This window comes from Stegostoma tigrinum, chromosome 5 (genome assembly GCF_030684315.1).
Source record: "Stegostoma tigrinum isolate sSteTig4 chromosome 5, sSteTig4.hap1, whole genome shotgun sequence".
Lineage (NCBI taxonomy): Eukaryota > Metazoa > Chordata > Chondrichthyes > Orectolobiformes > Stegostomatidae > Stegostoma > Stegostoma tigrinum.
The window spans coordinates 34,842,722-34,858,203 of NC_081358.1; the positions used below are offsets into that span (position 1 = coordinate 34,842,722).

General features: G+C 41.8%; 1 protein-coding gene across 4 annotated transcripts in view; it reads right to left on the bottom strand.

Annotated features, from left to right (window-relative positions):
- The window catches only part of chd7 (chromodomain helicase DNA binding protein 7), a 274,019-nt gene that overhangs the window by 62,693 nt on the left and 195,844 nt on the right, over positions 1 to 15,482 (bottom strand). For all 4 annotated transcript variants that reach the window (XM_048529010.2, XM_048529007.2, XM_048529008.2 and 1 more), the window contains exons 22-24: positions 9,828 to 10,027; positions 5,949 to 6,108; positions 5,125 to 5,214 (exon numbers count right to left, since the gene is read on the bottom strand). In XM_048529010.2, the coding sequence (XP_048384967.1) occupies positions 5,125 to 5,214; positions 5,949 to 6,108; positions 9,828 to 10,027 (450 nt within the window). The remainder of the gene's footprint in view (positions 1 to 5,124; positions 5,215 to 5,948; positions 6,109 to 9,827; positions 10,028 to 15,482) is intronic.

Here is a 15,482-nt window from a genome sequence, read left to right on the forward strand (position 1 = left end):
GTGTGAAGAAAGGTCTACTCATCATCTGCATCCTAAATCACCTACCCTGAACCCTCATACTATGACCACTGGCTGTGGACACAACCATCATTGGGAATGTCCTCCCTGTATCTACCCCTGTCCAGTCCTGTTAGAATTTTATAAGTCTCCTGTGAAATCTCCCCTCATTTGTCTGAAAACTTGTGAAAATAATCCCAGATGTGTCAGAACTGCCATCCCAGGAATCAGCCTGGTAAATCTTTGCTGTACTCCCTACAGAATGAGCCGTCCTCAGAAAAAGAGACTAAATCAACATAGAATATTCCAGGTGTGCTTTCACTAAGGCCATGTGTAAGTGCAACAAAACATTCCTGCTCTTGTACTCAAAATCTCTTGCAATCAAGGCCAACATACCTTTTATAATAAGATAATAAAATGTGAGGCTGGATGAACACAGCAGGCCCAGCAGCATTTCAGGAGCACAAAAGCTGACGTTTCGGGCCTAGACCCTTCATCAGAGAGGGGGATGGGGTGAGGGTTTTGGAATAAATAGGAAGAGAGGGGGAGGCGGACCGAAGATGGAGAGAAAAGAAGATAGGTGGAGAGGAGAGTATAGGTGGGGAGGTAGGGAGGGGATAGGTCAGTCCAGGGAAGACGGACAGGTCAAGGAGGTGGGATGAGGTTAGTAGGTAGGAGGTGGGAGGTGCGGCTTGGGGTGGGAGGAAGGGATGGGTGAGAGGAAGAACAGGTTAGGGAGGCAGAGACAGGCTGGACTGGTTTTGGGATGCAGTGGGTGGAGGGGAAGAGCTGGGCTGGTTGTGTGGTGCAGTGGGGGGAGGGGATGAACTGGGCTGGTTTTGGGATGCGGTGGGGGAAGGGGAGATTTTGAAGCTGGTGAAGTCCACATTGATACCATTGGGCTGCAGGGTTCCCAAGCGGAATATGATTTGCTGTTCCTGTAACCTTCGGGTGGCATCACTGTGGCACTGCAGGAGGCCCATGATGGACATGTCATCTAAAGAATGGGAGGGGGAGTGGAAATGGTTCGTGACTGGGAGGTGCAGTTGTTTATCGCAAACCGAGCGCAGGTGTTCTGCAAAGTGGTCCCCAAGCCTCCGCTTGGTTTCCCCAATGTAGAGGTAGCCACACCGGTACAATGGATACAGTATACCACATTGGCAGATGTGCAGGTGAACCTCTGCTTAATATGGAAAGTCATCTTAGGGCCTGGGATAGGGGTGAGGGAGGTGGTGTGGGGGCAAGTGTAGCATTTCCTGCGGTTGCAGGGGAAGGTGCCGCGTGTGGTGGGGTTGGAGGGCAGTGTGGAGCGAACAAGGGAGTCACGGAGAGTGTGGTCTCTCCGGAAAGCAGACAAGGGTGGGGATGGAAAAATGTCTTGGGTGGTGGAGTCGGATTGTAGATGGCGGAAGTGTTGGAGGATGATGCGTTGTATCCGGAGCTTGGCGGGGTGGTGTGAGAGAACGAAGAGGATCCTTTTTGGGCGGTTGTGGCGGGGGCGGGGTGTGAGCGATGTGTTGCGGGAAATGCGGGAGATGTGGTCAAGGGTGTTCTCGACCACTGTGGGGCGAAAGTTGCGGTCCCTGAAGAACTTGGACATCTGGGATGTGCGGGAGTGGAATGCCTCATTATGGGAGCAGATGCGGCGGAGGCGGAGGAATTGGGAATAGGGGATGGAATTTTTGCAGGAGGGTGGGTGGGAGGTGGTGTATTCTAGGTAGCTGTGGGAGTCGGTGGGCTTGAAATGGACATCAGTTACAAGCTGGTTGCCTGAGATGGAGACTGAGAGGTCCAGGAAGGTGAGGGATGTGCTGGAGATGGCCCAGGTGAACTGAAGGTTGGGGTGGAAGGTGTTGGTGAAGTGGATGAACTGTTCGAGCTCCTCTGGGGAGGCGGCGCCGATACAGTCATCAATGTAACGGAGGAAGAGGTGGGGTTTGGGGCCTGTGTAGGTGCAGAAGAGGGACTGTTCCACGTAACCTACAAAGAGGCAGGCACAGCTTGGGCCCATGCGGGTGCCCATGGCCACCCACTTTGTCTGTAGGAAGTGGGAGGAATCGAAAGAGAAATTGTTGAGGGTGAGGACGAGTTCGGCCAGGCGGACGAGGGTGTCGGTGGAGGGGGACTGGTCGGGCCTGCGGGACAGGAAGAAGCGGAGGGCCTTGCCGCCATCTGCATGCTGAATACAGGTGTACAGGGACTGGACGTCCATGGTGAAAATGAGGTGTTGGGGGCCAGGGAATTAGAAGTTCTGGAGGAGGTGGAGGGCGTGGGTGGTGTCACGGACGTAGGTAGGGAGTTCCTGTACCAAAGGGGAGAAAATGGAGTCCAGATAGGTGGAGATGAGTTCGGTGGGGCAGGAACAGGCTGAGGCAATGGGTCGACCAGGGCAGGCAGGTTTGTGGATTTTGGGAAGGAGATAGAAACGGGCCATGCAGGGTTGGGGAACAATGAGGTTGGAGGCTGTGGGTGGGAGGTCCCCTGAGGTGATGAGGTCATGAATCGTGTTGGAGATGATGGTTTGGTGCTTGGGGGTGGGGTCATGATCAAGGGGGCAGTACGAGGTGGTGTCAGAGAGTTGGCGTTTGTTTTACCACCTGTTAATCATGTATCTACTAAATGGAACCTTATTGAAGGCCTTTTGAAAGCCAAAAGTATTTATTTATTGCTTTTTGGTTACCTGCCCTTCCTGATACTTCTTCAAAGAATTCAAAACATTTCGGGTTTCATCAATCAGGTCTGTTCCTTTTGAGATCCATCTTGATTACTATTTATTAAAATTCAGTTTTGAGATTTTATTACATAATCGAGTGAAGATTTCATTTTTTTTTCTCCCACTAGCATAAGCTAATTGGTCAACAATTTGGACTTAACCTATCTTCCTTTTTAAATACAGGAAACAAATTAGGTTATCTGCCAGTACTCCTTTATAGCACACAAGCAAAATGCCAAGCTGGTTTGCAACTATATTATGGCCTGAACAATCAGCATCATAGAACATAGAACAATACAGCGCAGAACAGGTCCTTCTGCCCTCGATGTTGCACCGACCTGTGAACTCATCTCAGCCCAGCCCACCACACTATCCCATCATCATCCATATGCTTATCCAAGGACTGTTTAAATGCCCCCAACGTGGCTGAGTTAACTACATTAGCAGGCAGGGCGTTCCATTTGTTCAAGACGACAAATTATCTTATCACTATCATATTATTGATTGCAGAAGTTCCCAAATTATTGACATGTTGACAATATCACTGACTACATTTCAAAAAGTAATTCTAATTGCTCGGCGGTACAAATTTAAACATTCCTTAAAAGAGATACAAAATCAAGAATTATTTTCATTAAAAATGTTCATCGGTTTGAAAGTGCTTTGAGATGTTTAGTAGCCTGTTATATAAATAAATTAAGCAGTTTTATAAACGTAGCTCTTTTGCTGAACAAAACCAATGTATCACAAAATTGCTTGCTCCAGACATTTTTTTAAAAAGATTGGATGGAGTGAATTCTACACTAGAATAAAACAAATTCAAAGCTATTCAATTCTAAATAACTGCCTAATTACGTTCAAGTATTGATTATAATTTGAGTGGCAATTAAAAGAAACCAACAGTTGAAAACAAGATCCACTGGACTTATTCATTAGTCCTGGCTCTGAGCTCGATATTGCAGTGCCTATCCAGTACGGATCTGCAGAATAATCACTGATAAATTTTATGATGCACATCCTTACGTATTAAAAGACAAAAAGGCAACAGGATTTATTTAAAACTGAAGAACTGAATTTGATCGCACTTTGGTGAGGTAATGTTTACACTTTCAGAGAGGGAATGTTAACAACATTCACGTATTATTCTGTGACGCAAAAACTGACAGAGAACAGAATTTGGTCAATACTTTGGAATGAAGTTTAGTCCCAATAAACTGTATTAGCCAAATATTGTACTTGGTCCAATTTATAAAGCTGAAATAAGCTACAACACAACATGAAAGGTAGTTATATGGCATGCATTTCTAAGATAAGCCAAGAAGAGTGGCGTTGAAGGTCTTATGAGGAAGGGCTGAGGGACTTGAGGCTGTTTTCTTTCCAGAGAAGGTGGTTAAGAGGTGACTTAATAGAGACATACAAGATGATCAGAGGATTATTCAGAGTGGACAGTGAGAGCCTTTTTCCTCAGATGGTGATGGCTAGCATGAGGAGACAGAGCTTTAAACTGAGGGATGATAGATATAGGACAGAAGTCAGAGTAGGTTCTTTATTTAGAGAGTAAGGGCGTGGAATGCCCTGCCTGCAACAGTAGTAGACTCGCCAACTTTAAGGGCATTTAAATGGTCATTGGATAAACATATGGATGATAATGAAATAGTGTAGGTTAGATGGACTTCAGATTGGTTTCACAGGTCGGTGCAACATCGAGGGCCGAAGGGCCTGTACTGCGCTGTAATGGTCTATGTTCTATGTTGAGCTTCAACCAATACTGTGTTAAAAATGTTCACACTTAAGTGGAGGATATAGCCATTAATTCTTCACTCACTTCATCTGGAGATTGGAAGAACATTAGAACAGCTCTGGATGCAGATTACTTGCCTATTTTCTTTGCAAGTTTAAACAGTTCAAAATAACTTAAGATAAAAATGAAGCTGAACAGGATCTCAACAGAAAATTGGCATAAAAATGAATTGTTGTTTCTCACTCAAGAATGCATTTGCTGATTATTTTGGACTATCTTCACCTCTTTAATTAATAAGCTTTTTAAAATCTGTGTTTATGATAAAAATAGGCACTAAATTAATCAAATTGTGAATATTAAAATAAATGTTGTAGAGTTGTTAATTTTGACATTTAGAAATTACCTTAAGGAATTTTTAGCTGCTGCGGTGTGTATAATGAACATAAATTGGGTTTATCAATCAGCTTGTACCTGTTTTTTTTAGCACAAGGTTAATTTGTTAGTCTTCAAGCTGAATAGGTAACCAGATTCAATGAAACTGCTTATTATGAATATTAGGAAATCTTATTTTCAATAAAACCAATGATGGGCAAGTACTTTAACTTTATAGAAAATGATTTTCTATTAATCTGTAGAGCCCCCCCAAAAACCACTCTAAAGAGTCTGCACTGACCTTGCATCTGCACCATCAAATATCTTTTCTGCTACATCTCCTATCACTTCCTGCTTCAAATAATACAACATCCGTACCCGCAGCAGGACTCTGTAGAGGAAGAAAGTTTTAACATTAGTACTGTTTGCCAACACTAGCTTTTGGCAGCTGCTTCTGTTCATCCATCATTCTGCCAAGGCTGATTAGCTATGCTGTATGGCAGGCTTGAAGCGTGACAGATGGTGGCATATAATCACCTCTGTGTGGTGCTTTCTGCTGGCTTTCAACAGCCATGCTTGGCAACCACTTTCAGCATACTGAGCACAGTGCAGTGCAGCCCAGACACATTTCATTCAGTAATGCCTAATTCAGTTTGTGAAGTTTAACGTGTACGTTGCCAGTGCTTCTGAAGTGTTCAAGTAAGTTTGTAAACAAGTGAGCAGATGGTTTGCAGTAGGCGTTCTGCTCCATTATCTCATGCAATTTCCTCAGCTGTTGCTTACTATCTTCTGAAGCAGCTTTATGTTTAGAATAATGAGCAGCTACATTAGTAGCTGAAAAAGACAGATATGCAAAATCTAATTTCAAGTGGTTCACTACAAACAATGACCTATTTTATACCTTTTATTGAAAACAAGGGCTTTCAAGCAGTAACTTAATGTTGTCTAAATTCGAAAGAGCTTTTAAAATGCTAATCATAAAAACAGGTATGAACTGTACACAAGTACAAGCAAAATGCCTTGAACAGGCTTTAGAATAAGACAAATGGGATTTTTTGAGTTTCTTACTTCAACTGATATTTATTCTGTTTGTAATTTTTAAAATGAAGTTGTGATTTAACTCACTTGTTGCAGTGGTGTTTCAGATGTTTCTTGTAGCCATCATCATGCAGCAAGATATCAGGATTGCAGTTTACTAGCCAATCTGCATTTTTCATCATTGGTAAGGTGGACTGACTTTTAACTTTCTTTCCTTTCCTCCCTCTAGGCACTGGTGCAGACAAACCTATTGGTTAAGTAAAGATTATGAACAACATTTGTCTCAGAAAATTGTCACCCCCAATCCCAACAACCTTTAATTGAGTATTCCACAAGCAAAAAGTTTTAAAACTGCAGCAACACTACCCATCAAAAACATATTTTGATCTTTACTGCTTTTATAGAATGGATGAATCTCCTGTTTAATCTCCAACGGGCTCTGATCTTCATTCCTTCATCAGTCTGCTTTTTGTTCCAATCTTCTGCTCCATCACCAGATGTACAGGTCTTCTGTAATATTTATGACTGTTCTGTCACTCCTTTATGCCTATACCTTTGAGATTTGTTTACCTGGATCCCAGCAGTGAGCTTCATCTCTGTCCTGTTGACTTCTCAGTTTTTTTTCCTTCACTCGTTTATCAGCTGTCTCCTACTGATTTCTGTCCATTCAGATAAGAATCTCAAGGCATCTCATCTCTTCAACTTCTCACCTGTTATTTCTGCCTTGATGTCTCTTCATCTTTTCTCAAGATGTGCCTTCAAATTTCCCTTGGTTCACTGTTTTCCATTTGGTCTATCCCTCCCCTTCCATCATATCTCTCTAACTGTAAACACACACACTCTAGTGCTCTGTCTCCACTTATGTGCTTATTCCTCCACTGTGCTCCCTGTCTTCTGCAATATATACCACACTTTCGTGGCTGCAATCAATTCTGAAGAGTCACTGGACTCAAAACATTAACTCTGCTTCCTCTCCACAGATGCTGTTAGAGTTGCTGAGTTTCGTCAAAAATTCCTGTCTTTACTACAGTTCTTCAGCATTTGCAGATTTGTTGTTATTAGGGCACCTGAAACATGCCAGGAAGGATATTACCTGGGAAAATATTACAACTTCCTTGACAGTCTTTGTTCCTAGCCAAAGCATGCAGTGAAAAGCAGCAGAAACGGCAGCAGCAATGAAGCTAACCATCACAATCACAGAGAGAAGCAACCATCTCAAACTGGAACAAAAGAAGTGCCCACTTGCAAAGCAGCCCAAGAGATTTGCCAGGGTTGTGGAACAGGCCTCAAATAAAATAAAAGGAAAAAAGCCTTAAACTAAAGGAGGTCACCCCTTAAACAAATTTTTAATGAAAATAACTAAGTGAAATTGAAACACAGCTTGAAGTCAGAAATGGGACCAGACAACCAATTATTTTAATTACGGTACCAGTGATGAAGCAACTGAAATGGAAGTGTAACTGTCACTATAGTGGTAACGTATGTAGAGGCACAGCATTTTTTTTTGGAAAAGGAATAAATGCACCATGATTTCAAGTACTAAATCAGAACGATTTGTCACCACAATCATATGTACAAAGAATGTAAATCTACAGTAAATCCAGACTCAATTCCTCACCGTGGAGCCAGTCTGTGATTAAATCTGTCCATTCATAACCTGGAATCACATTTCACCTTGGGATGAGTTTCAAGCTTCACATTATCTCCAAGCTTCTCCTTTTCCAGCCGTACCACTCAACTCTACCATTTTAGCACATTTGCTGCCAAAACCCTCTTCATGCTTTCACTGCCTCTAATGACAACTACCCCAATGCACTCCTGGTTGCACTCTCATTTTTCACCCTCCATAAATTAAGCTCAGCCAGAAGTCCTTACTTCACAGCCAAGCCCTATTTCCCTATTACCCTGCACTCTCAGACCTGCTTTGACTCCCGTTCAAGCAGCATCCTGGTTTAGTAAGCAGGGATTGCAACGGCCTGAATCAGGACAGGTTAATGTGCAGGTACAGGAAGTAATGAGAAGGCTAATAGAATGTTATTATTTATTGGGATGGAAATAGAATACACAAATAGGGAGACACTGCTTCAGTCAGACAGGTATTGACGTGCCCACATCTGGAGGGTTATGAACAGCATTAGGTACGTTGTTTAAGGAAGGAATATGAATGCACTGAAAGCGGTTTGGAGAAGGTTTACTTGACTGATACTTGAAATGGGCGACTTCTTGTCAACGCTCTTGAGCTTAGGGGATCATTCTTCATGGAACATACGTGGCAGGGACCAAGTGGAAAGATTGCATCAGAGCTTGGTAAGTAGTAGGTGTCAACAAAAGAGCTGTCTCCTGCCTGTGGTCCAAGCAGGTGCCTGGAGCTTTGGGCATTGAACTCACGCCTCCACGCCCGCTCACACCCTATCTTTTCCCACCCCACCCCGATGGATTCACTCAGACAACACTGCTATGACTTCATAATGCCAATTATACAGACATTCCTTAGAACACATCCAGAAGTCGGCAACGTTTGTTTAAGGAAGTTGTTTAGGAGGAGTGTTTTGGAGTGTCAAGTCTAGGAGGTGGCAAAAGTTTGAAGGTGGTTTCAGCAACAGTTGTGCTCAGGCAGGGTGGAGTTTGGACAGTATTCCAAGTAAAATATAGGCAGACTTTGTGGTACTGTGAAACTCATCCCATGGTGTAATGATAACACTCATGGCTGTGAAATTTGGTTTCATCTTAGGTGACTGCTATAGAGTATGGTGAAGCTGGTGAGTAGTAAATGGTAATTCTGGGAATGAATGAAAACACTGGTTTCTTTCTTCCCACTCTTAAGTTGAATTCCTGAAGAATTTATGGCCTCAATCTTCTGAGCCCAAGGGATTATAAACCAATTTTAAGGACTCATAATTTAGCCTTTTCAGGATTCTGGTACAATTCTGATAAAATAAAAATTGCTGGAAAAGCTCAGCAGGTCTGGCAGCATCTGTGGACAGAAATCAGAGGAACGTTTCAGGTTGAGTGACCCTTCCTCAGAATTTGTCCTGAATTTCAGTGACCAGAACTGGTCTAAATACTCCAGATGAATAAAGTTTCGCCAACATTTCTTTTACTGGATTTATTTGAAACAATCTTTTATTTATGCGTCCCAGATTTGGAATGGGAAATTGTTTTTTACTTATACCCTAACAAACCACTTGATTTTAAAAGATCTAAAAAAATATAACTGTGTCAAAGGATTACTGCCCGATTGTAGTCCCAGGTGGTGTTCAGGGCTCTAGACAAAGTGTGCACTTTACAAGTGGAGTTGTTTTAATCAAACTGCTTGGACGTGCTGTGAAACCTGTTCAGATGGGAGTTGAATCTAGATTTTCTGGTTCAGAACTGGGGCATGACCACCGTGCCTTATTGAACTTGACTGAAAATCTTCAGCTACTTATTGGTGCAAGTCTTAGCTAGCTGTGTACATTCATTTGCAGGGCTGTGTCCTCTACAAACAAAGTCTAAGCAGTGTGCTATTCCCGATTAAACACTAAAGCACAGGAGGCAACTATTTCTTAGCACAGCTCAAATGGTCATGCTTCGATCAAACAAAGTTGACTTGCCTTTTCTGAACTTAAAAAGCTTGAGGGTTAACTCTTCCCCAATGCACTTGCCATGGCAATGAACACTTTTCCCATGCAGTATAAATTGTTGTCCCCTTTGAAATTGGATATTCTTGAAACTGTCCTGATGGGATTGAGAAGCTTTACCAGCTTGTTTTTCAGCAATGCTCAAGTTCTATACTATCTAATTATATTGTCTTTGTTGAAATCGCCAAAATGATTTTTTTTTATTATTTATATCCAGTCAGTACTTGAAGCTTCCAACTATATATTCAGTTTAGTATTTTCCTTGCTTTCGAACATGGACAAAATTGCATGACATTTTTCCTTTATATATGAATAAGACACAGTTAAAAAAAGAATTCAAAATTACCAGAGTGGTTTTGTAGAGCTCGCGTCTGGCCATCCTCAGTAGGAGTAATCAGATCCCAGATAAAACCTTTGATCTTTTCATCTCCTCGGTAATGGTTCAAGCAGTACACAAGGATAGTGCGGCAGATGGTCTCCACATCATGTTCTGTCAACTGTCGTTTAAAACGCCCATGTGACAGTATATCACTCCATCGGCCCCAACTGAGAATAAGCAATTGTGACTTTAGTCATGTGAACTTCTGTAAAAGTCGTGTGTAAAAACCAAATTCTAATATCTTTCAAACTCAAATGTACAGCTTCTACATAGTCAGAAAGTTGGACCCATTTTTGCTGAGAAAGCCGCAATTTTGAAACCAAGTCAGATAGAAAGGAAAAGGAAACAAAGGGTAAAAGTGGTGGAGAGAATGGGAAGAGGGAAGTGCGGTTTGGGAGGAGATCAAACAAGAGTTTGAAATTAAGGAAGGTGAGTGGACTCGGACACTGAGGCAAAGGGGTAGGGAGGGAGAGAGAGCGAGAGAGAGAGAGAGAGAGCGAGAGAGAGAGAGAGAGAGAGAGATCAAAGGAAAGCAGGAAGAAAGACAGGGGAGAGACAAGGGACAAGTGGATTGGGGGAAGAGAAAACTGCTTCAAATTGCATTAAAGTGAATTTTCTTTTAAATCATCCGGCTGTGCAGCTTGGGACTTTGCTTTAACATATGTCTGGCATCTGACAATACAATACTCCCTTTCTACTGGCCTGGCCTATCAGTGTTGATGGGTGTTAAATTCATGCGCACGATACAATTCAACCTATAAGCTTGAATCCTGATGTACACAATCAACCCAAAACAACAAAAAGGCCATCCAAACTTGCTCTGCCATTTAATAAGATCATGGTTGATCTGGTTAAGGTCTCATCTACACATTCTTGTCTACACCCCATTGGCCTTGACTCTCTTGTCTACCAAAAATCAGCCTTGAATAAATTTAAATACTTAGTCTCCACTACCTTCTGGGGAACAGAATCCCACACACTCTAACAACCCCTTAAGAGAAAGCAATTCCTTTCACGTGTCTTAAAAAGTTGGGCTGGTGGGAAGTTGACTTTAACTGCATGGCTTTCTTGTTTCATTTCTGCACTTATTAGTAAATTACTGTCCAAAATATATGCCAAATTTCAGTAACTAAAAAAACCCAGCTCCATTGCAATAACCACACATAAATTGGGCTAAACACTGATAATGCTGTAAATGGGCTGTTGTGTCCAAAGATTCTTGCTTTTAATTTACAAATGTACATTGGGTCCCCCACACAAATATTAAGCTAGCTCACAAAATTGTTGCGGTTTAAAGATGGCAATATTCATAATAATAAATGGAAGTTACATATCCTGTTCCAATAACAAGTTCCCAACAGGTTCTGGGATTTTTTTTAAAGCAGCATACTAAGTGGCCTCACTTGTAGGAAGGGGCCAAGCTGGTGTCAATGCTCAAATCAAATTGATGTGCTGTGATTGATGTTGCATGTTTGTGGCAGATGCACAAAACATTTGGCATGAGATCTAGCTAGAATTGAAGTCAGAGGCACGTGTGTCATGGCAGTTCTTTCAATTAGACTGTACAGTTGCGTGCCAAAAACCGGCAAAAGAAGCTGCTGCAGACCCAAGATCACAATACCTACCTCTCAATTGATTATCTTTGGGATCCTCCTCATCCTTTGTCTGCTCATTAATCCTTTCGACATCCACTTAACTGTCTCCTTGATGCTCCAGTTCACTCAACAACACTACCAATCACAACCTTAATTGATGCCATGGCAGGTCAAGTCCCACAGGTGGGCACAGTTTCTCACTGCTTCATTCAACCCATCATCTGATGCACCATTAACTCAGCTTTCCCACATGACCACAATCCTGCTGATTATTTCATCCTCCACTTCCAGTATGTTGTAAACCCTTTCTAACCCCTCCTGCCAAGTACTCTTTCCAGATTCACACCCTTTATTCATCTTGCCACCTCTTATGGCCTCACTACTCCCACTGCGTGAAGAATACCTTCAACATATATACTGCCACTAATATCTCCCTCAATGTTTCTCACGGAATCCAACTTTGTTGTGTTTGCCCTTGCAAAGAACGCGTTCCCAACTCATTTACAATCAAGATTCCCTTTTGGTGCCTTGCAGCAATTGAGAATACCTTATGCTGGGAACAAAGAGGCCCTACACAGGAAATGATCCTTCAAGATTAATACATCTTGAAAGGGGGCAACGCAATGTAACAAGCCATGCACAGCAAATAGAAGTCAGTGGAACATCAATTACAACTGCACTTACAAAACCTCTGAAATGAGCAGCTTTTGACTCTATCTTCACTGTCCTTTCTACAGCTATGGACTTCCTTATACCCTCATCTCTACCATCAATATCCCATTCCTCATTAAAACTGCTAAACTCAGACACAGACAGTTTCCCTTAGTAGCACCCTCATCTCAACTTTAAGTTTATGCCTGTGACTTAAGGAAATGCAATAGTCAATGAAAGTTTAGCCGTTCACCATAAGATTTACTTGCACTACATTAAAACACTCACTTCCAAAACTACACATGGAATATGGAATGCAAATAGAAGTCTGCAGTTCTGTTCTCTGCTGTAAATCAATTTCTTTAATCTTTGTCCTCTGTCCTCACCTATTGCAAGAAGTCGTCTTATTGGAGCTCAAGGACATTTTTGTTACAAACATTAACACATTCATTCAATTGCCCCTGCTGCATTCCTCTCTCCAGTGAACCATGAGACAAACATTCTGTAAGATTCCCTCCTGATCTAGCATCATTCTCTAATTGTTTTCCTATCTCATCTGGTCCACAAAACCCGTATCCTGCTCCCTGGTCCTTCTTTTTAAGAAACTGCTGCCCAATGTACATCCTGGCTTTCATACTGGTTGACATTGTCAATGGTTCTCTTGTTTTTAAAACCTGCTGCCATCACCACCTTCCTCAAAACCAATCCTTCCTGCCATGGTAACAACCACTCCATTACCAAACCCCTTCTCCCCTCCAAAGTATTTCAAGCTGTTAGCATCTTAAAACGTGTTCCAACCTTTCTTGGAACTTGGCTAAAACCCCTCCAAATCTGGATCTTCGCAACCCCGCTGCTCTGCAACTGCTAAATTACAGAAATTAAGATACAAGTCATATGCTATGTGATAATGACAAAGATAAGGTATTCCCTCCATTTCTATTTGGACTTGTCAGCAGTTTTTGACACACAGTTTAACCCTACCATCCATTTCTTGATCATTGTTCAGTCACATAAGACTGCACTGACCTGGTTCTACCATCTCCAATTTGTCATTTGTTCTGGTTCAGACTCTATTTAGTATAAACCTGCGCACCATTTTGTTATCAGAAAAATCTTAACACCTCAATTTTAAAGATTGTAACTACAGGACTCTCAAATTCTCTTAGTGTTGGCTGTCCGTTCTGCTTCTGTTAAGTGCCTTGGAATATTTGTTATCGTAAAAGTGTTATGTAATGACAATATGCTGTTAAGACACATCTCTGCTACTGTAACCCTTACAATATCCTGTCCTCCAATCTAGCACTGAAAATACTAAACTTTCTAATCAGGAAAAGACCAAACTGACTAAGTAAATCTTCTGCAAATAAAAAAAGCTGAGATTAGCTGCTTTAGTAACAGGATCAAAAATGTATTGGTTTCATAAAGCTCACTTTCCCCCTACCCTTGTCCTGACAGTTAACGTATTCAAGTCATTATAGTTTCTAAGCCTTGAAACATGGTCATAGTGGGGAAAACGTTTGGGCATAAAATCATCACAACTAAATGGGACAGGGTTCTGCATTCTCCTTGTTTTCCTATGTCTAAAATGAGGTCAAGACTGTTTCTAAAAAAAACAGGAAATAGGAAAGGTTGAAGGGCAGGTGGAAGTGAAGGAGAGAGCACAATACCTCTAGTCATTTGGTAGTTCGAGTTATGTATTGGTAAAAAAGACACTGCCCAAACTTTTTATCTTGTACTCATCAGGATAATTCACAACAAACACCAATGTAAAGGGAATTCTACATTCATTCTGACATGAGAAGGCTTATTGGTACACTTTGATTGGTAGAAACGTTGACAAGATAAATCCACCAGGTATTGATGACTGACAAGTGCCAAAGTTTGATGAAATTTTAAAGTAATTTGACTCTGTTCAATCAAGGCATTAATTTGAAATAATGCACCAGAGAACAGCTAATCACTTCTTTTCTTCAGCTGAAACAGGTGCGGTGTCTGCATATATTCCTTGCCTAAAATGAAAGGACACTGTGTTAATTTATATAGCTTCCAGTACATGCAAGTGCTCTATACTGCAAGCTCAGCTGATGTTGGTTATCAGCACAATTATTCACACAATCAGAATGTTGGATTCCGTTTTGCAAGTATGGGCTGGTTGGGTATGGGCACTATCTTGCCTGTTGCAAACAACACAGATAAGATACCCCATTTGATCCAGCAGTCTGTGTGACATGCAGTCTGCACTGTATCACACCGACACTGAAGTGTTTTAAACCACACCACTCATTTGAGAGGGCAGAGCATTCCTATGCTTAACAGCAGCACCTTGGGAGTAGCAAACACCACTCTTGTTGCTATGGCATCATAGCAGCGTGAAACACCAGTTTCACCTACTGGTCAAATGTTTGAATGGCTTTACCCTTCCAGGTTAATCTGAGATGGACTGGACACGTTTCAGGACTAAAAATAACAACCTGAGGCTTGTTCATAAGTTTACATGGTGTACAGCATTAAAGGCTACCTTGAAAAGATGATTTGAAGTGCAGGATATGAAGCAGCGTAACACACCATCCAAGATGCATAATGAACAAGTGGTTTGAGCTCTATAAGTAGCTGATAATACTGATCTTACAGCACATGGAGCTGTAGGAATCCTAACATGTATACTGAACAGTAAAAGGTAAGCCATGTGGGAGATGAGAACAGACAAACATCTGGCAATTTCTTATCAACCTGCTTGAATTAACACTTAAATAAAGATTGGAAGTAAACTGTCAGTCATCACTAATCAATGTACCCCCAACAGCAATGTCTCTACCAATCTACACACTCTTCTTTAGAGGGAGGTGATGGCTCGTGGTATTAATACTGGACTATTGATCCAGATACACAGGCAATTTGTGGGGAAAAAAAACATGTTGCTGGAAAAGCCCAGCAGATCTGGCAGCACCTTTTTTTTAACCTTCAGAGTTAACGTTCTGGATCCAATGGTCTTTCCTCAGAAGCCAATCCGAGGAAGCATCACTGGACCCGAAATATTAACTTTGTTTTTTTCCCTTCACAGATGCCAGGCCTGATAGGCTTTTCAAGCAACTTTGTTTTTGTTCCTGATTTACGACACCCACAGTTCTTTTGGTTTTTATTTGCTAATTTGTGGGGACTTGGGTCCGAATCCCGCCATGGCAGATGGTGAAATTTCAATTCAATATAAACAAATCTGGAATTAAGAGTCTGATGGTGACCATGAATACATTGATGATCATAGGAAAAACTCATCTGATTTCCTCATTTGTCTTTATGGAAGGAAACTGCCATCTTTACCTGGTCCAGCATACATGAGACTCCAGACCCACAGCAATGTGCTTAATTCTCTCTGGGA